This window comes from Perissodus microlepis, chromosome 20 (assembly GCF_051167445.1).
Source record: "Perissodus microlepis isolate ML-2025 ecotype Zambia chromosome 20, ASM5116744v1, whole genome shotgun sequence".
Lineage (NCBI taxonomy): Eukaryota > Metazoa > Chordata > Actinopteri > Cichliformes > Cichlidae > Perissodus > Perissodus microlepis.
In genome coordinates this window covers 20680649-20702740 of record NC_140480.1, presented here as the reverse complement: position 1 = coordinate 20702740, position 22092 = coordinate 20680649, and the positions used below count along the sequence as shown (strand labels likewise).

The following is a 22092-nucleotide window of genomic DNA, read 5'->3' as shown; positions in this document are numbered from 1 at the left end:
AAAAAAATTTGTTTTATTTTAAATTCACCAGAAATCAGCAGTAAACAAATTGGAACAGGAAAATAGCTGAAAGATTTTAACTTTAAAGATGACAGCATGAATGAATTGAATTTTCACACAATGAACAAATACAAAAAAAAAGTACCCAAAACTGCATGTATTGAACCAAGGTGAGCTATTTAGTTTGATTCAAGTGAAAACATGCAAAATGTAGTCGAAACATTACAATGAATGATTAATTTTAGATTATCAAGACCTTTCATATTAATACATGTTGAAGGAAGTAGTTTATCACTTAGTATGAATCACAAAAAACTAATTAAAAGTCATTCACTATCTAATATATATTGATATAATTTCATATCTAGACTAAATCATATGGTTAAGATCTTTTTTAAAAAGCAAAACATTATAAAATGCCCAAACTACACTAATTTCCTCATTAAAATCACCTATATTAAAATCTCTAGAGTCACACAAAATCTTGATATCTGAATCTTTCACATGTTCTGCACGACTGGTCATTACCTGGAGTTTATGGACTAGCAGGATTGTGATCATCCTCTACATCCTGTAATTTATAAATAAAGCTTATTAGTAACACCAAGATGTAACAGTTATGAAGTAGAATCTAAACTCAGGGCTCTGACAAGATAGACACTTTTTAGCTGCAGCGTTCCTGCTTACACTCACACCATTTTTCTTATTATATAGTAATAGCGATTAAAGTGATTAAATAAAGTAGTACCTCAAAGCCATTTTGTGTGCACCAGTCCTTGAAGCATTCCCTGATATTTTTTTCTCTTTCTTCTCTCTCTTTTCCTTGTAGTCCTTTATGGTTCTTCCAGTAAACCATAAATCTGTCCTCAGAAAAGTGCTCTGGGAGAAATTTGGACACCTGACAGCAGCATAAAAATTACATATTATACAGCCAACATTGTCTTATGGAGGTCTATAAATCAAGAAAGCAGCCCATACAAAATAAATGCTGTTTTTCTGACCTTTGATTTGGAGATTGGAATTCCTTTGTCAGGCTTATCTTTGCGATAGAAATATGCTTTACTGATGGGGTCCACATTTTCCATCCCATAGTTTAAAGTGACAAGCTAAAATGAAATGTCACAGAGAAGCCTGTGTTTATATCCACATGTAAATAATGGTATATAAACAGCGGAGGCTGAAATAATTTTTAAATAAAATGAACTAAAAAAAAAAAAAAAAAAATCAAGATTTTAAGAAAACTTTGATGAATTAATAAAACTCACCATGACTTCAAAATTGACTTCCCCATCATCAGTAAACTTGTGAGCCAGTTTTGTTATCAAATCTCTTTCCTTCTCCTGAGGTGAAAACATGTGCTATTATTATTGTTTTTTAATCTTCTTTTGTGAGCGGTTCTTATTCTTACCTTCAATTTTTCCTTTTTCATTCTATTCTTTTCCTCAAGCTGTGTGTGTGTGTGGAGAGAGAGAGAGAGAGAGAGAGAGGGAAAGAGCCATCAAATTAAAGCTGTTCCAAAACTATCTGCCCAATACATACATTTTCAGCTTGGTGATTTAGTGCATACACGGAAAATGACTATTGGAAAGTAGTATTGTATGCCTTCCTATTTCCCAGAGGGCTGTGTGGTAACGTAGTGTCAGAATATCACACACTAGCTGTACTGTCATTAACCTACAAGGCTGATTTTATTTTTGTTTCCCTTTCAGCAGCTTAACTTAACTTATTAGTTTTCGTTTCAGTATGCGCTTGTCTGGCTTCAAGTAAGTTCAATAATATTGTAGGTTTTGTTGATGAATCATGAAAGACTACAAGACTGTGCATGAGACAAGCTTGAACATGTCTGAGAGTAAGAGTCCACATGTACGTGACTTTTTTGGTAAACTTAGCCCTTTCTAATGTAAATGATTCTCTCTCTGCGGTAGAGTATCACTTCCTTTTCCTGCTCAAACACACAGTGGTGTATTTGAATAGCTTATCTGCTTAGCAATTTCATTAAAAACTTTTAGATTCCTTCATTTTTCATAGTATGATCTTCACGTGCTTCATCCGAAGCACACTTTCTGTGTACTCACTACCTAATTTATAGCCAAAGTATTCACTCACTGTGTCTTTACTGTTTTGCTAGCTTAGCTTAGCTCATAGCCGACTCGTTAGCACCATGGCTACTTCACCTGTCCCTCCTGAACTTTCCTGCTCATTATGTCAGATGTTTAGTTACTCCTCGGCCTCCTTTAGCAGTAGTGATACTTGTAACAAATGTAGCATATTTGCAGCACTGGAGGCGAGGATTACTGAATTGGAGACTCGGCTTTACACCCTTCATTCACCCCTAGCTAGCCAGGCCCCTGTAGCTGGTGCAGCCGAAGATAGCCTAAGCCCCGCTAGCTGTTCCCCGGCAGACCCCAAGCAGCTGGGGAAAGAGGGCGGCTGGGTGACGGTGAGGAGGAAGCATAGTCCTAAACAGAAGCCCCAGGTACACCACCAACCTGTTCATGTGTCTAACCGTTTTTCCCCACTCAGCGACACACCCGCCGGGGGTCAAACTCTGGTAATTGGTGATCCTGTTCTCAGACATGTGAAGCTAGAGACACCGGCAACCATAGTCAATTGTCTTCCAGGGGCCAGAGCAGGCGACATTGAAGGAAATTTAAAACTGCTGGCTAAGGGTAAACGTAAATTCAGTAAAATCATAATTCACGTAGGCAGTAATGGTTACGCCAATCGGAGGTCACTAAAGTCAATATTGAATCGGTGTATAACTTTGCCAAAACAATGTTGGACTCTGTAGTTTTCTCTGGTCCTCTCCCCAATCAGACCAGGAGTGACATGTTTAGCCGCATGTTCTCCTTAAATTCCTGGCTGTCTGAGTGGTGTCCAAAAACGATGTGGGCTCCATAGATAATTGGCAAACCTTCTGGAGGAAACCTGGTCTTGTTAGGAGAGACGACATCCATCCCACTTTGGATGGAGCAGCTTTCATTTCTAGAAATATGGACAAATTTATTACACCCCCCAAAATATGACTATCCAGAGTTGGGACCAGGAAGCAGAGTTGCAGTCTTACACGCCTCTCTGCAGCTTCTCTCCTCCTGCTACCCCCCCAAAAACCCATCTCCATAGACACTGTGTCAGCTCCCAAACAGACAAAAAACAAACTAAAAACCAGCAATAAACAACTTAAACATAAACAATCACAAAGAAAGAACAATACAGTATCCACATCTGAACCAAAGAGTAAAACAGTGAAATGTGGATTATTAAATATTAGGTTTCTCTCCTCCAAGTCTCTGTTAGTACATGACTTAATAATTGATCGACAAATCGATTTACTCTGCCTTACAGAAACCTGGTTGCAGCACGATGATTATGTTAGTTTAAATGAATCAACACCCCCGAGTCATTCTAACTACCAGAAACCTCGAAGCACAGGCCGAGGGGGCGGTGTGGCAGCAATTTTTCACACCAGCCTATTAATCGACGAAAGACCAAGACAGACTTTTAATTCATTTGAAATCCTGATGCTTAGCCTTGTCCACCCCAGCTGTAAAACTCAGGAACCAGTCTTATTTGTTATCATCTATTGTCCACCGGGGCCTTACACAGAGTTTCTGTCTGATTTCTCAGACTTTTTATCTGATTTAGTGCTCAGCTCAGATAAAATAATTATTGTGGGTGATTTTAACATTCATGTAGATGCTAAAAATGACAGCCTCAACATGGCATTTGATCTGTTATTAGACTCAATTGGCTTCTCTCAAAATGTAAACGAACCAACCCACCACTTTAATCACACTCTAGATCTTGTTTTAACATATGGCATAGAAACTGAACATTTAACAGTGTTTCCTGAAAACCCTCTCTGTGGTATAATTCTCAAACATGTAGCCTAATAGTGATGGTAAATTTGATTCTTTTTACTGAATCGAGTTTGAATGAGTCACTCACCCAAGTGAATCGTCTTTTTTGAATCATTTGAGTCACTGAGTCAGTTGTCCAGAAAGTGCAAAAAATGTACATTTTCACTCAAACTTAATTTGTTTCTCTTTTCATGTATATCCTACTGCTAAGATGAATGATTCTAAAAGAAAACAACTATTTTATAGAGCAAAAAAATTTCTAAAGGGAACATTCATTTTGTTTATTTTTATTTTATTCGTATTTTCCTTAAATGTGCCAAATATATATTTTCTCATCTAAATGTCCACTGAGCTGTGAACCAGGGGGTGGTAATGCGCCTTAACATTGGTTGCCAACCAAGAAGAAGAAGCTGTGAGCCAGGAGGGATGCGGTGAGTGAGTGAGTGATTCGTTCGCGCTATGATTCAGCACCGGAAAGGAGGGGATGAGTAGCTCAAATGTGCTGTTAGCATGTTAGCAGAGCGATGCTACTGTGAATCGAGGAGCTATTGTCTTGATGTGAGCTTCTACTCAGGGTTTTTTTCTTCCAGTTCAGAGCAGAAATGTTTTTGTTAAGATACTGGATGTTGTGTTTTTCTTCACAATTTTAATTATAAGCTAGATATATTTCTACTAATGAAATTAGTTTGCTAACAGCAACAGGGATGAGTCAGTGAGTCAGTTGGGCTTGTGAATCATGATTCATGAGTCAGAAAAGTGATTCTCGAGTATTGAACGATTCGTTCATGATTCGCGCATCAGTATAACCTAAAGCAGATAACTCGTAAGCTGGAGAGGAAATGGCGTGTCACAAATTTAGAAGATCATCATTTAGCCTGGAGAAATAGTTTGTTGCATTATAAGAAAGAGGATCATCAGGGGGTCCTTTTGTCCCTCTGTGGGGGGATACTCCCATCCTCTAATCGCCTGAGAGGATCCTCTCAGGCGATTAGAGGATCATCAGGGGGTCCTTTTGTCCCTCTGTGGGGGGATACTCCCACTAGGTTTATATCTGGGACTCTCCACCATTTGACCTTAGAACTGAAGAAGCTTCTCGGATGAGAGGTGAAACGTCTTCAAGTAACTTAAAGAAGTCCAGACGCTTTTCTTTGCAAGCTCCTTTGACTACGATGACCTGGATGACCGAGAACCTTCACAGACATATTCAGAATTTATAGACTAACAGCTTGGTGTTTTGGTACATCCATGGAATATGCCTCTTTGAAAGTAGTATTTTAGGCATTCTAAGCTCAGGTTGTTTCCCTTCCTTCCTCTATCCATGCATCCCATTCAGGGAGAATACTTCACTTGTAAAACTGGCACATAAAAATATAACTGCATACCATAGCTTGACCCACACAGAAGTACAGGTCCCGAACCATGACCCTGTGTAGAATCTCCCTTGCACTGTCCAAATTTTCACTTGCTTCCTTCCTTCCTTTCCTCACTTCCTCAGGTTCTGTAGAATCTTCCTTGAAGGAAGGAGGGAAGTATAGGATTCTTTCAATCACCTGATCTACAGAAGAAACAGAAATAATTGGAAGTTAAGTCAGTTCAAACAAGATATTTTAGCTTCACAAATTCATAGTCTTACAAAGTTAACTATGCAAATTTGCACCCCCCCCCCCCCTGCCAAACAAACAAGAAAGCCCAACTGGATTATTATTGATAATATTACTAAATTTAATGTAATATAATGTAATAGAGTAAAGCCGCTCTGCAGACAACAGTAGTTTAAATAAATATAAAGTTAAATCAATTCAACAGTGTTAGTCAAAAGGAACAGTCCTATTTGTGTGTTGTACATAATCTTTCACAATTAGTGTCTGTATTTGGAGATGGCTTATCTGAAATGAACTGAATGAGATAAATAAAAATGTTTACAGTTAAAAAAAAAGTGCATTCAAAGACAATTTATAATTTATACACAACACAGATCAAAGCCACTACCTGTCAGCTTTATGTATGCATCCATGTCCTTTTTGGCTTTGCAGAGACAATACGACTGATCCTTTCCTTTAATTTTGAGTTCTGGAGCCTTATGTTCTGCTAGATCTGCTAGTACAAGGGCATCTTTGATCCTGGATATATGACCCAAAATATGCCTTTAGCGGGACACTGCAGACAAGCTAAATTTTGTGTAGTACTGTCAGTATACTCACATAATTTCAACAGCCAACGTTATCTTGTGCTTGCAGGCTCTTCTGTGAATAGAGTGCCTTTGGTGGAATATGTCATACAGATTCGCCACTTCCTGTTGACAGCGTAGTTCAGTTATAGCTAATCAGATTAAATTTTCCTTAAAAATTGATTTTAAAAAAGAAGAGGTCAACACCTTGTCTCTAGAGCAAATGTGCTTTTTTTTTTTTTTCTTATCCCCTTCCTCCACATCACACACTCTGGCAAACACGATGAAGCGCTTATAGTCAAAGTTGTTCTGGATGCCCAGGTGGTGACAGTCCCTGATATGAGAGAGAGGGAATGTGAATTGAAACCCCTCCTCTCCCCACCCCCCCACTCCCAACAAAACAGCTTGTGGTAAACTCTTTAAAGAACCACTAAGTCTACTACCAATAGTAAAATTAACAAGTTGATTTTTTTTTTTTGTAAATCAAGCTTCACCTGGCAAAGTAGTCAAACTTGTCAACATCAATCCCGGTTTCCTTGTTTGCCACAATTTCATAGAGAAAGGATTTTTCCTTTTTTCGACCTTTATACTTCCACTGTGGAGATAAAGCCAGACTAGAAGCATTAGATTCTCACTTCTGCAGCAGAGATGATTGTGAATTCACACAACTGATCAGTACCTTATCCTGATCTGGTTCCTTCTCCTGAGATTTTCCATCCTGATCTGGTTTCTTCTCCTGAGATTTTTCATCCTGATCTGGTTCCTTCTCCTGAGATTTTCCATCCTGATCTGATTCCTTCTTCGGACGTCCTTTAATCAGTTCTTCAATGAACACCCGGTCAGGTTCACTTTTTTTTTCTATTTTCAGTCCACACTCCTTCATCATTTCCTTCAGGCCATTTTCTTGTTCCAGTAGGCGATCAAACATATTAATAGAGGCATCCTCATGCTACAAGAATACACAGACAGGTGCTTTAGTGGCGACAGGATCAAAGTGAAAAAAAGCAAGCATGCAAATGTTGTTTTTATCGCACATTTTTAAAAAAAGTCCCAATTTGCTTTACAAAGCTGATGTACAAACGCTGAATTTAAAGCAATACAAAATAAGATGGCTTAAGTGATACCATACATGCCAACCCTCCCGATTTTTCCTGGAGAATCCCGAATTTCAGTGCCCCTCCCGAAAATCTCCCGGAGCCACCATTCTCCTGAATTTCCACCCAGACAACAAAATTAAAAAACCATATCCCTACATCCCACATCCCACTAGCTTGATGTACAAAAAAGACGCAAAAAAAAAACGGTAAACTACTGCTAACGGAGAAAAGGGAGAGAAAAACATGGTTAAATTGTACAAAGACGAATGGTTCTAGCTACAGTCAACAGGGGAACGAGATTTGTAATGTACATGATTTAATTTGAGCAATCTGAAATGCATAATATGTATTGTATAGTTTACAGTCACTTGGTATTCGCTCGCTCTGTGGTAGAGTATCACTTCCTGTTCCTGCTCAAACACAGTGGTGTTTCTGAGTAGCTTATCTGCTTAGCAATTTAATTAATTAAATTAAATACATTCTTTTTTCATAGTATTATCTTCACGTGCTTCATCCGAAGCACACTTTCTGTGTACTCACTACCTAATTTATAGCCAAAGTATTCACTCACTGTCTCTGTACTGTTTCGCTAGCTTAGCTTAGCTCGTAGCCGACTCGTTAGCACCATGGCTACTTCACCTGTCCCTCCTGCACTTTCTTGCTCATTGTGTCAGATGTTTAGTTACTCCTAGGCCTCCTTTAGCAGTAATGATATCTGGAACAAATGTAGCATATTTGCAGCTCTGGAGGCGAGGATTACTGAATTGGAGACTCGGCTTTGCACCCTTCATTCACCCCTAGCTAGCCAGGCCCCTGTAGCTGGTGCAGCCAAAGAAAGCGTAGGCCCCGCTAGCTGTTCCCCGGCAGACCCCAAGCAGCTGGGGAAAGAGGGCGGCTGGGTGACGGTGAGGAGGAAGCATAGTCCTAAACAGAAGCCCCAGGTACACCACCAACCTGTTCATGTGTCTAACCGTTTTTCCCCACTCGGCGACACACCTGCCGGGGGTCAAACTCTGGTAATTGGTGATTCTGTTCTCAGACATGTGAAGCTAGAGACACCGGCAACCATAGTCAATTGTCTTCCAAGGGCCAGAGCAGGAGACATTGAAGGAAATTTAAAACTGCTGGCTAAGGGTAAACGTAAATTCAGTAAAATCATAATTCACGTAGGCAGTAATGACACCCGGTTACGCCAATCGGAGGTCACTAAAATTAATATTGAATCGGTGTGCAACTTTGTCAAAACAATGTCGGACTCTGTAGTTTTCTCTGGTCCCCTCCCCAATCAGACCAGGAGTGACATGTTTAGCCGCATGTTCTCCTTAAATTCCTGGCTGTCTGAGTGGTGTCCCAGAAACGATGTGGGCTTCATAGATAATTGGCAAACCTTCTGGAGAAAACCTGGTCTTGTTAGGAGAGACGGCATCCATCCCACTTTGGATGGAGCAGCTCTCATTTCTAGAAATATGGACAAATTTATTAAACCCCCCAAAATATGACTATCCAGAGTTGGGACCAGGAAGCAGAGTTGCAGTCTTACACGCCTCTCTGCAGCTTCTCTCCTCCTGCTACCCCCCCAAAAACCCATCTCCATAGACACTGTGTCAGCTCCCAAAAAGACAAAAAACAAACTAAAAACCAGCAATAAACAACTTAAACATAAACAATCACAAAGAAAGAACAATACAGTATCCACATCTGAACCAAAGAGTAAAACAGTGAAATGTGGATTATTAAATATTAGGTCTCTCTCCTCCAAGTCTCTGTTAGTACATGACTTAATAATTGATCAACAAATCGATTTACTCTGCCTTCAAGCTGGCTGTAGTTAAACCTTTACTCAAAAAGCCATCTCTAGACCCAGCAGTCTTATCTAATTATAGGCCAATCTCCATCCTTCCTTTCATATCAAAAATCCTTGAAAGAGTAGTTGTCAAACAGCTAACAGATCATCTGCAGAGGAATGGTTTATTTGAAGAGTTTCAGTCAGGTTTCAGAGCTCATCACAGCACAGAAACAGCTTTAGTGAAGGTTACAAATGATCTTCTCATGGCCTCTGACAGTGGACTCCTCTCTGTTCTGGTCCTGCTAGACCTCAGTGCAGCATTCGATACTGTTGACCATAATATCCTATTACAGTAATTAGAACATGCTGTAGGTGTTACAGGTACTGCGCTGCAGTGGTTTGTATCATACTCCAATTTGTACATGTAAATGGAGAGTCCTCTTCACACACTGAGGTTAATTATGGAGTTCCACAGGGTTCGGTGCTAGGACCAATTCTGTTTACACTATACATGCTTCCCCTAGGCAGCATCATTAGAAGACATAGCATACATTTTCACTGCTATGCTGATGACACCCAGCTCTATCTATCTATGAAGCCAGATAACAGACACCGACTAGTTAAACTGCAGGAATGTCTTAAAGACATAAAGACCTGGATGGCCACTAACTTTCTGCTTCTTAATTCAGATCAAACTGAGGTTATTGTACTCGGCCCTGAAAATCTTAGAAATATGGTATCTAACCAGATTCTTACTCCGGATGGCATTACCTTGGCCTCCAGTAACGCTGTGAGGAACCTTGGAGTCATTTTTGACCAGGACATGTCCTTCAACGCACATATTAAACAAATATGTAAGACTGCTTTCTTCCATTTGCGCAACATCTCTAAAGTTAGAAATATCCTCTCTCAGAGTGACGCTGAAAAACTAGTTCATGCATTTATTGCTTCCAGGCTGGACTACTGTAATTCATTATTATCAGGATGTCCAAAAAACTCACTGAAAAGCCTTCAGTTAATCCAAAACGCTGCAGCAAGAGTACTGATAGGGACTAGAAAGAGAGAGCATATTTCTCCTGTTTTGGCTTCCCTTCATTGGCTTCCTGTTAAATCCAGAATTGAATTCAAAATCCTGCTCCTCACATACAAGGTCTTAAATAATCAGGCCCCATCTTATCTTAATGACCTTGTAGTACCATGTCATCCTATTAGAGCACTTCGCTCTCGCACTGCAGGCTTACTTGTTGTTCCTAGAGTATTTAAAAGTAGAATGGGAGGGAGAGCCTTCAGTTTTCAGGCCCCTCTTCTGTGGAACCAGCTTCCAGTTTGGATTCGGGAGACAGCCACTATCTCTACCTTCAAGATGAGGCTTAAAACTTTCCTTTTTGCTAAAGCATATAGTTAGGGCTGGACCAGGTGACCCTGAATCCTCCCTTAGTTATGCTGCAATAGACGTAGGCTGCCGGGGATTCCCATGATGCATTTAGTTTTTCATTTCCAGTCACCTTTCTCACTCACTGTGTTAATAGACCTCGCTGCATTGAATCATATCTGTTATTAACCTCTGTCTCTCTTCCACAGCATGTCTTTTATCCTATCTTCCTTCTCTCACCCCAACTGGTCGCAGCAGATGCGCCCCCCCCCAAACAGAAAACTGATTAAACAGAAGTGTGAGATGGTCGAGAATTTATGCCAGCGTCCGGTTATATTTAGATAGCATGGAGCAGAAGCAGTTTCACTCCACCGAGAGAGCTCGTGGCGTAATTCTGAAGGCTACACCGTCACAGTCGCTCACTTCCGGCCTACCCGGCTTTCAGAGGAACCGGCCCACTTAGACCACGAAGGCCGGGTCCTCAGGTGGATGCAGCCTCTGAATTTGGACAGCCGTGGCTGGGGGACAGTAATAACGGTGACATTTAACTTACTTTAAATAAATAATTTTAAATAAATAAACACTGTAAAATTCAATTTTTTTGTATATGTGTATGTATACGTATATGTATACCTACCCCCTTCACTTTTGAATGTCTCCCTAATTCAAGGTTGGCAAGTATGAGTGATACAGCAGTGTTAGCTTTCAAACATCATATCCTAAAGTGCATTCTATTATTGTGGATAAGACAATCATTCCAAATCTAACTATTTCAAGTGTTAAATATTTTAATTACACCAACTATTATATTTATAATTAATTATAAAATTATATTTCATTTGGTTGGGGGGGGGGGAGACACCTCCAGGCAAGTAAAATTAATAAAGGTGTGGAAGTATGAAGTTAGTGGTTTGAAACACTGTTGGATAAATTTCATTTCTAAAGTGTATTTAAGATTTTAAATGTTACCTGTACTTTTGTTAAGACGGCAGTGACTGTCAGTGCATGGTTGTTGATCAATAGTCATGACAATTGGCCATATTAATGATCAAGAAACGGTCCTCACAGCCCATTGTTTGTCGATTTTCAGTAATTATGATAACGTACTGTTGTTGGGGAAACCAGCAGTCAGGTGAGACTCAAGAAGTCACTTGGATATTGCTGCACATCTGCCTTTTCAAAGTCAGAATCCTTGTTTGTCTTTTGGAAGAATGTCTAATTACCAGAAACCAAATGTGCTAGCCACCTTAGTCACTTTAATGAGCAACATAGATTCTTGTTCTCACCAGAGCAAAGATACTGGCTGGACAAAACTTGGAGTATCCCTTACATTTGAATGGAGGAACAAATATAACTGTATAGAAGAGAGCCATAACAATTACTTAATCATAGTCAGTTTCAAAATTAATTTAACTGAGTAGTTTTGCTGTATTTCACTTTTTTATTTCTCCAATGTAAGTGTACTCAGAGCTCCAAGGGGTTCAAACAGAGCATGTCCAGTAGCGTCCATGACAAAATTGACAGCCGTCAATTCTGATAAACCAGATCATAGATGATGCTGTGGCCCTCGTTATAGTAATCCATGAGAATGACCCAGTTCATTATCAGCCTGTAAATGTCTTCAAAGTGTCTGGAGGTCTCCCAAGAAGTAATACTGCTTGTAGTCATCTATTCACTACACCTATGACCACAATTATTACCAAGGCACATAACATTGTGTTTATTCAGAGTACAGTAGTCTGGGTGCTGGTAAACTGTTCCTAACTTAGGGACTCAAGAGTCTGGGTGACTGTATCAGAGCACAGTATCTGTTTTGTTTTTTGTTATTTGTTTTCGTTTGTTGTTGAAATAACTGGACTAGAAGAAGGACAGTGGTATATGTACATTTTAGAATTTAACATTTAAGAGTTTAACAGTTCATGGTGTAATTAATCAAATCTGCTATTGAGACATTCAAAAGTACACATCATGTCGTCCTTAGCATCTGATATTCTTTTTAAAATTACTTATTTTAGTATTTCTTAAATATTAACAGTGCAGTGTGTTATTGGTGGAGGTCAAGAAAATACTGAACTGGAGAAATGTACTTAAGCTTTTAAAATTAGCAGTACTCAATGTGATTGAGGCAGTCTGTTGCCTCAAATTGTTTACGTTTTGTGTAACATGTTTTTGAGTTTTCAATATTCAGATCTTTGACTTTTCTTTAATTGAATAGGATTACAAAAGTGAACAATAAATACTGAGTTTTGCTGAACTGAAAAAGTGACTGTTGCACTCAGTCCTTTTAAGTTATGTCAGCTAGTTCCCATTGGAGAAATAAATGAAAACTTTAGTTCTAGTTACTAAATATTTTTGAATATAGTTATTAAATATTTTACTTTTATTTTAGTCAAAAGGTACATTTCAAATGTAATCAAAATATTAGAGTTCTGATAACCTTCAACTTTTAAATTCATCAACTTAAATTTAAGGCAATCAGTTGGCTTAATTTTCTTTAAATTCTGCAAACTTCTTTGGGTTTACAGTGTAGCTATAATTTCATATTGTAGGTATATTTACTCTGTATTTATTTCTACCTGGGCTTATTTGAGTTTTTGCACTGAACAGAAAAGCAGCTTGTAATGTGAAGTGCTGTAAGTAGTCAGTTGGGTCAGAAATGCCACAATATAAATTGTAGTCCATTTCCATTACTTTTTCAGTGATAAGGTAAGATTTGATTTGTGTTAAACCCAACCTCAACCCTGCACCCTTAAGAGCATCAAAAGAGCATTAAAAGCACCCTTACACCACAGGGTCCAGACAAAGGGTTATTATAAAACAACCTGAGAGTAAGACCTGGGACTTGAGTTTTATGTTTTAGTTTAAGAGTCGACCCAAACACAGACTGGACACAAAATAAAACCAAGTAGCTTTGATTATAAAGGTAATGTGGATTTAAAAAAGCACCAAAAGGTGCAACAAACAAAGTCAAAAAAAATAAAATGGGGCAAAGAACACACAACTCACAGGAGAGACATCACTGTATCATGGCTTCCTTGAATTCAGTTAAATTGAGTTTTGTTTTTTTTCTCCCGAGAAAACATTTTAATTAATTAAAAACAAGAAGGATATAGCAAATACAATAGAAATTAAAAGTTATAGAAGAAAATTAAAATGCTAAAATTGAGCATGCACCGTGATGCAAACCGTAAATTTTATCCAAACTAAAGGTTTAAATCACCGTCAGATTCAGAGAATGCCAACATTCCTTATCATACAGAGGTCAGTTGGCTGAGTTGGGGAAAAGTTCTCAATCGAGTTTTTGAGCTCAGCAGGGAAATCTGTCAGTTCATGGACATGGCATGTATGATGCGGTGAAGGCATTTCAAGTGAAGCAGTCACAAATGCACCAGTGCAACTTGCCTCACTTTCCCTGTTGCCAAGTAATGTTGAACCACGTCAGCGCAACAGTGTTCCCAAATGCGCACTTTGCTGATAAACTGAGCGCACTGATTTTACTCAGCGCTTTGGTGACTTTGAAGCACAAAAAGAGAATTTCGAGCTGCTTCACAACCCATTTACGTGAAAACTGCACCTGTGCAGATTCAGATGGAGCTGCACTGTAATGGGACACTCAAGGCAAAGTACGACACTGAATGGCCCGCACAGTTTATTAGTTCCATTCCTGAAGCAAAGCCCAGCTCCGTCTACATGCAGCTCCAAACTTGTGTATGCTTTCATTTATTTTCATTTTTTTGGCAGCATGTTCATATTTCTAACTAGCATAATTTTGACAGGATATATATTTATGAAGAGCAAAATATTTACAGTTTATTTTTTTAAGTTTATTTATTCTGGAAAAATATTCCTGTCTATTTTTAATTCATATTTATGTTTAAAAAGAATCATTTTAGTGTGTTCAATAAATGTTTATCTTGTTTGGCCCGCGACCTAAAGTGTGCCTTGAGGTTTGGCCCCCTGTGCAATTGAGTTTGACACCCCTGCTCTAAGGGATTAATAGGAAGAAATCTCTGTCAGAACCAGGCTCAGATAGGGCAGCCATCTGCTGCAACCGGTTTTGGGGTGAGGGGAGGAAGACAGGGCAAAAGATCCACTTTGCAAGAGAGCCAGGGATTAATAGCAATGATTTAATGCAGAGTGGTGTATAAAGACATAGCGAAAAAGGTGAATGAAGAAGAAACATTCAGTGCATCATGGGAAGCCACCATTAGCCTAGCTGCATTGTACCAGATTCAGCGAGGGTGTAGGGTCACCTGATCCAGCCCTAACTATACAGTCGTGGCCAAAAGTTTTGAGAATGACACAAATATTAGTTTTCACAAAGTTTGCTGCTAAACTGCTTTTAGATCTTTGTTTCAGTTGTTTCTGTGATGTACTGAAATATAATTACAAGCACTTCATACTTCAAAGGCTTTTATCGACAATTACATGACATTTATGCAAAGAGTCCGTATTTGCAGTGTTGGCCCTTCTTTTTCAGGACCTCTGTATTTGACTGGGCAACCTCTCAATTAACTTCTGGGCCAAATCCTAACTGATAGCAACCCATTCTTTCATAATCACTTCTTGGAGTTTGTCAGAATTAATGGGTTTTTGTTTGTCCACCTGCCTCTTGAGGATTGACCACAAGTTCTCAATGGGATTAAGATCTGGGAAGTTTCCAGGCCATGGACCAAAAATTTCAACGTTTTGGTTTTGGTCCCCGAGCCACTTAGTTATCACCTTTGCCTTATGGCACGGTGCTCCATCGTGCTGGAAAATGCATTGTTCTTCACCAAACTGTTGTTGGATTGTTGAAAGAAGTTGTTGTTGGAGGGTGCTTTGGTACCATTCTTTATTCATGGACGTTTTTTGGGGCAAAATTGTGAGTGAGCCCACTTCCTTGGATGAGAAGCAACCCCACACATGAATGGTCTCAGGATGCTTTACTGTTGGCATGACACAGGACTGATGGTAGCGCTCACCTTTTCTTCTCTGGACAAGCCTTTTTCCAGATGCCCCAAACAATCGTAAAGAGGCTTCATTGGAGAATATGACTTTGCCCCAGTCCTCAGCAGTCCATTCAACATACTTTCTGCAGAAGATCAATCTGTCCCTGATGTTTTTTTGGGAGAGAAGTGGCTTCTTTGCTGCCCTTCTTGACAAGAGGCCATCTTCCAAAAGTCTTCACCTCACTGTGCATGCAGATGCGCGCACACCTGCCTGCTGCCATTTGTGAGCAAGCTCTGCACTGGTGGCACTCCGATCCCGCAGCTGAATCCTCTTTAGGAGATGATCCTGGCGCTTGCTGGACTTTCTTGGACGCCCTGAAGCCTTTTTAACAAGAATTGAACCTCTTTCCTTGAAGTTCTTGATGATCCTATAAATTGTTGATTTAGGTGCAATCTTAGTAGCCACTAGTGATGGCCAAATGAAGCTTTCTGAAGCACTGAAGCTTGTATTGAAAAACGGTTCATTACTCGAAGCTTTTCAACACAGTCCTCTCTGGTGACATCTGGTGGCCAAAAATATGAAGAGCAGCTTGAATCCACAAAATAAAACCAACTGCTTCATTATGATTGCTCACTCTACAGCAGGGGCAATTCTAGGATCAGAGATTTGGGGGTGCTGAGCACTCAGAGAGCTGCCCAGCCAGGCAAGATAAACTTTACTCATCATGATGAGACTTCTTCCCTGTCTCTGTCAGTCCCTGCATCCCTAAATGTCTCCAGTTGTTCCGAGTTCCCTGTGACTATCTCCTTGGTGTATTTACAATGTATGAAAAGATCTTGTATGAAAAGAACTTGAAGTTGGCAAATCACTTTTGCTGGTCAACTCTCTGAAGCGGTTAAACGGTTTCTGTTGTGCCTGTCACTATTCCCTGTCTGTTTCCTTACCTGGTTCTTCACGAACTTGTACTTTCTACTCACGTTCCCCTCTTTCCTCTCTCCCTCTTTGGACTGACAATCACACACAAATAGATTGTATTCAATTAGATGAAAAAATTACATTAATATGAAAAAAAAAATACTATTAAGATCACTAATAAAAAAGTCCTCTCTCAGTGTGTTTTCCCCACAAGGCAACTAACCAAACCACATGTAAATCTAATAAATATTGAAACACTGATCCAACATTATCCTTTATTGACGGGTCATTTGTTCTTACACTTTTACCTGAATGTGGCTCCTGGGTTTAATATGGGCACAAATGACAAAATAACCAGATTCTCTCGTTCCATTTCAAACAGCACAGTGGCAACAACAGTAGGCTATGGACAATTTTAAGCTTTAGATTTTAAATAGGCTGTATAACTTTCAATGGGAGCAACAGGACGGTCAAATGTCGCTGAATTTACTACAGAGTAGGACGGATTGTAGGGTGGCAAACATCATTGGAAAACACGTTTTCAACACTGCAGGTTACCTGGGTGTAATGTTTTTCAGCTAAAAAGAAACATGGTCTGACTCCTACCTAACTATATGAAGAGTAACTGAAGGTTAAATGCAGCTAACATGTCCTGTTTTAAGCCAGGCACCCACACCTCCGCTCCGCTGCGTCTCAGCCACCATCGCTCTGGCAGCAACAGCGCTAGAGCCAGAGTAGGGGAGAGCTGGAACAAACCATTCTGGGAGGGGGGGGGAGCTATACTTTTATTGTTAAAATGTTACGTCTCAACCTATGTACTGTATGCTTTTTATATTTTAGTAGTGTGTCACACAAACAGCAAATATTGTCAAAAACACCAAGAAATCTTTGGGGGTGCTTTGATTCAAAAATCGCCCCTGCTCTACAGAGTGGAACTCTGTCTGATATTGGGTATTTTTGTGTATTTTTGGGGGGTTAAAAAAATGTGGTTTATTTGTTTAATAAATAATCTTGACCAGTAAACTCTCCTTGTTCAAACATGCACCATGGTGTGGTCTTTCTTTGCTTGTGACTTCTTGATGTTGGTAAATACAATAATTGAAAAATACCACATTACATATAATATAGCCTACATATAATAATGTACAACACATTATGGAGTATGCTTCTGCTGTGAGGTCCTGCCTCCATGCACTTGTGCAAGTGCTAGATGGGTATATTTATAAATAATATTATATTAGGGAAATTTTCCTAGACATATTTTTGACCTGGGGGTAGAATTGATTGTGAAATGGAAAGGGAAAATGCTCATGAACTTGCAAATTAAAAACATGATGCATTTAAAGTAACCATTTTTTATTTTTATTTAAGAAGAAAATTTGTTCTAGTGTGCAATGGCCGAACCTGTTCCTTTTCGTGGAGAAAATTTCTCCTGCCTTAAGGAAAATCCCTTCACATGGCACAGAAGAGGCTGGAGTGCAGAGAAACTGGTAGAGATGCAGTTATACAGTCTATCTGGGCCCCACAAACTATCAGCTAAAGAGAATAAATAGATTAAATTGCTGCACATTTCGCAGACTAACATTTTCAAATTAGTTAAACAATAAAATATATATTTTTATAACATTACATGTAAAGAGTCAAATGGAAGTTCTTCTAAAGTTATTTAATGATATTTATATTATGAAAGCAGATTTTTTGACATTTTAAGTTTTTTCCCATTATAAGATAAAATAAACACGCACAAAACAAAAGCAAACGGCCAGAACACAAAGCTGGAAAACCCACCCAACTGACCAAAATCAACTCAAAATACTCCCACACAACAGAACCTCCTCTATTCCTCGCTGGCTTCAAATCTCTCAGTGGAATGATCAGTGGTTCGCTATCTGTCACCATCAAAACACCACAAATCCCGCGAATGATTCACTTCCTTATAAACCATTGAATCAGACACCGAAGCAGTTAGGCTCTAAATGAAGCTTCGGACGTCACTGATCACGTGACTCTGGCCAAACGAATCAAGCTTCGACACAGTGCTTCTGAAGCAGTGTGTTAATTTTTTTGACACACGCACCGTAGCGTCAGCTTCAAGCGGGCCATCACTAGTAGCCACAATATCCTTGCCTGTGAAGCCATTTTTATGCAACGCAACGATGGCTGCACGCTTTTCTTTGCAGGTCACCATGGTTAACAATGGAAGAACAATGATTTCTAGCATCACCCTCCTTTTAACATATCAAGTCTGCCATTCTAACCCAATCAGCCTGACATAATGATCTCCAGCCTTGTGCTCCTCAACATTCTCACCTGAGTTAACAAGACGATTACTGGAATGATCTCAGCAGGTCCTTGAATGACAGCAATGAAATGCAATGGAAAGGTATTTTTGGGATTAAGTTAATTTTCATGGCAAAGAAGGACTATGCAATTCATCTGATCACTCTTCATAACATTCTGGAGTATATGCAAATTGCTATTATAAAAACTTAAGAAGCAACCTTTTCAATTTCCAATATTTATGTGATTCTCAAAACTTTTGGCCACGACTGTAGAGCATATAGTTAGCGTTTGATCAGGAGACCCTGCATCATCTCTTAGTTTATAGAAGAAGGGAGATTAGGGAAGTAGAGAAAGCTTGGCAAAACAGACACTCATAGGGGAAGTTAAACTCAAAGCAACGCACAAGAGATACTATCACCCATCTATCTAACTATCATAGTAAAACAGGAAATAATAGAGAAAAGACACACACTTAAACAAGATAAAAGAAGAACACTGGGGAGGCAGGAATAACAAAGTGAAGACAAAACTGAAACTCACCATAATAATGAGAAAATAGACTCTACCATAGTAAAGCGATAAAGGTTACAAACAAGAATCTAAGAATGCAATAAAAAAAAAATTAAAAAAAATCTAAGCCTTAACCCTTTAAAGCCAGTCGGAGCGGGCACGAAATGTAGTTTTTTTTACCATCAGGGCCTCATGAGCCTATACTGGTGTTTTTAAAAGTTATGTTTGACTTTATGACTTTCTGTGTCGTTTCTGGGATGCTTAGAAGTCAAATTGCACTGCTGGAAATAGTTTATTTTGATGCATATACTATTTTTTTTTGCAAATTTGCATTTTAATACTTATTTTCGTTTTTCCTGCAGTATATAAAAATTGGTGAATTTCAAAAATAAAACTATGAAGACACTCAAAATAAATTTCCTGTGGTGGGAAACTATTTTGTGCAACTTTTTTGTATTTACAGTTTTGAGGGATAAGCCTCTTAAATTTCTCTAACTAGAAATATATGTTTAAAAAAAACCAAAACGATTTTCAATTTTTTTGTAGTTTATTGCACTTTTTTGCAATTTATGTAATTACTATGCACTTAATGCATACATATTATTAAAATTTGGGCTATAATGGTTGTTTTGGTGTACAGCAACTTGAAATGCTCCCAAAAATGGCACTACAGTATGTAAAAATATAATATAATATATTACACTGTGTCGGTTTGAAAGGTACTGTCTTAAAGTTTTTCTAGTCCTAAGTGGATAACAGGAGTTTTTCTGTTCACCTCGGTGAACTGTCATCTCCCAGAGCTCCTTTAACTTGTGGTGTACCTCAGGGGTCCATTCTAGGCCCCCTGCTGTTTACTCTGTATTTGCTCCCTCTAGGCGATGTGCTGCGCAAACATAATGTGTCCTTCCACACCTTTGCTGATGACATTCAGATCTACCTCCCTCTGAGGTTAGACTGTAAGGACTCTCTGCAGCTGTTATTCTCCTGTCTGTCTGACATTAAGACTTGGATGGCTCTTAACTTCCTACATCTAAATGAAAGTAAAACTGAAGTCATTGTGTTTGGGCTTCCTAAAGACCCCAACCTTTCCTTTGATTTTATGGGACCCCTAACTTCCAAATGTACTTCCTCCATTAAGAGCCTCGGTGTTACTTTTGACAGTGCTTTTAAATTTGATAAACAAATCAGCTCCGTAGTCAAGGGATCTTTTTATTATCTACGGATTTTAGCTAAAGTCAAGTCCTACCTGTGCAGGAACGATCTAGAAAGGGTGGTCCATGCTTTTATTACATCACGGCTGGACTACTGTAACTCCCTTTATGCTGGTTTAGATCGTTCCTGTCTGCATCGCCTCCAACTGGTGCAGAACGCTGCTGCTTGCATGCTGACCGGTTCCAAAAAGAGAGACCACATCACTCCGGTCCTCTGCTCTCTCCACTGGCTCCCAGTTGCTTTTAGGATTGATTTTAAAATTTTACTGCTGGTTTTTAAGGTTCTTAACAGTACTGCACCTCCTTACCTGGCAGAGCTTCTTAGCATTTACCGCCCCAGGAGATCTTTGAGGCCAGCAGACCTGATGCTTTTAGATGTTCCCAGGTACAGATTAAAGACTAGGGGAGAGAGGGCTTTTGCCGTGGCTGCACCCAGACTGTGGAACAGTTTACCTCCTCACATCAGATTCTCCACAAGCCTAGGAACTTTTAAAACTGCTCTTAAAACTCACCTCTTCTCATTGGCTTTTAGCAAGGTTTAACTTACTGTTTTAACTTATTGTTTTATCAGTGAGGTGTTTTATGTACTTGTGTTTTATTGTATTTTATATTTGCATTTTATTGTACAGCACTTTGGTCAGCCTTGGTTTTTTTTAAATGTGCTTTATAAATAAACTTGACTTGACTGACTTGACTATAAGCTCTGGCGGTTGTGGTTCGATGGTAAAACACTGAGTAGCAGGTAAAAGCTAAAGAGAAACTCAGACATTATATTAACTAACGGGTCAAACAGAAACATAAGAACCATAAGACTGGGGAACAGGTACTCCTGCAAAGTTTAAAATCAATTGCCCCTAAAGTTCGGATCACTTTTTACTGTAGTTTAATTTATTTATGCCTTTTCAATTATTATTTACTTACCTCCCATTTCCCATTGTCTTCTTTGTCTGCTTCAGGCATAAACATCCGATCAAAAAGATGAGAAAAGGGCCCGTGTCCTTTATATGAAAAAATAAATATAAATTATTTGAACAATAGGGTGATTTGTGATAACTTATTATTAGTCATTGCACACTGAGTAGTATAGACAGGTACTTGTATAGATGGGAATGCAGTGCAGTGAACAGCTTCTAGTTAAAAGGAAATATTGTATAACACTGAAACGTAGATAGCATTTATTTTATTAAGATGAGAAACATCTGTTGTATAGTGTATATCATAATTTATCCTATTAAATGTTCATCCTGTTTAGACTTTATTCCTAGTCACATCAGTGGTTAAGGTCAACATAATACTTGACATGGGGATAGTTTCATTTTAGCTTCATGTTTAATCACACCTTATGATGACCATCTGCAACATAATACTTGTGATACATAAAATATTTGTATTACTTACCTAGGTCATGACAAAGACCGGCAATCTGCACACAGAGGACATCTTGTTCACTGATGAGTGATTCCTTCAACTCATCTAACCTCTCCAACTCCTCCAACTTCTTAAACCTTTGCAACATCTCCGAATCCTCAGGCTTGGGGTTCTGCAATTTCTTCAACTCCTCACGACTAAGGTTCTCCAACTTGACCAACTTCTCTAAATCCTTCAACTCCTCAGGCTTCAACTTCTCCAAATCCTCAGGCTTCGAATTCTGCAATTTCTTCAACTTCTCCAAATCCTCAGGCTTCAACTCCTGCAGCTCCTTCAAATCCTGAGGCGTCAAGTTCTGCAACTTCTTCAAATTCTTCAACTCCTCAGACGTCAACTTCTTCAACTCCTTCAACTCCTTCAACTTCTCCAGTGGCTTGATCTGCTCCAACTGCTTTACCTTCAGAGCTTTTGCAAGCTCACCTGCTAAATGTGCCACCCTTTAAAGAATAAAGGTAGAACACACACACATACACATACTCTTTAGTGCATTGGATTAATTGTTTTCAGTTGGTACATTGCTACACTGCTAAA

At 39.1% G+C, this 22092-nt stretch overlaps 1 protein-coding gene across 1 annotated transcript in view; it reads right to left on the bottom strand.

Annotated features, from left to right (window-relative positions):
• Positions 1 to 369: 369 nt before the first annotated feature.
• LOC146364449 (deoxynucleoside triphosphate triphosphohydrolase SAMHD1-like) overlaps positions 370 to 22092 on the bottom strand; it is a 47508-nt gene continuing 25785 nt past the window's right edge. Inside the window, exons 5-17 of the mRNA XM_084917758.1 lie at positions 21532 to 21998; positions 21055 to 21131; positions 6707 to 6976; positions 6522 to 6622; positions 6235 to 6361; positions 6062 to 6153; positions 5850 to 5980; positions 5243 to 5415; positions 1409 to 1447; positions 1266 to 1340; positions 1002 to 1106; positions 749 to 898; positions 370 to 571 (exon numbers count right to left, since the gene is read on the bottom strand). Of these exons, the coding sequence (XP_084773884.1) occupies positions 536 to 571; positions 749 to 898; positions 1002 to 1106; positions 1266 to 1340; positions 1409 to 1447; positions 5243 to 5415; positions 5850 to 5980; positions 6062 to 6153; positions 6235 to 6361; positions 6522 to 6622; positions 6707 to 6976; positions 21055 to 21131; positions 21532 to 21998 (1843 nt within the window). The 3' untranslated portion in view covers positions 370 to 535. The remainder of the gene's footprint in view (positions 572 to 748; positions 899 to 1001; positions 1107 to 1265; positions 1341 to 1408; positions 1448 to 5242; positions 5416 to 5849; positions 5981 to 6061; positions 6154 to 6234; positions 6362 to 6521; positions 6623 to 6706; positions 6977 to 21054; positions 21132 to 21531; positions 21999 to 22092) is intronic.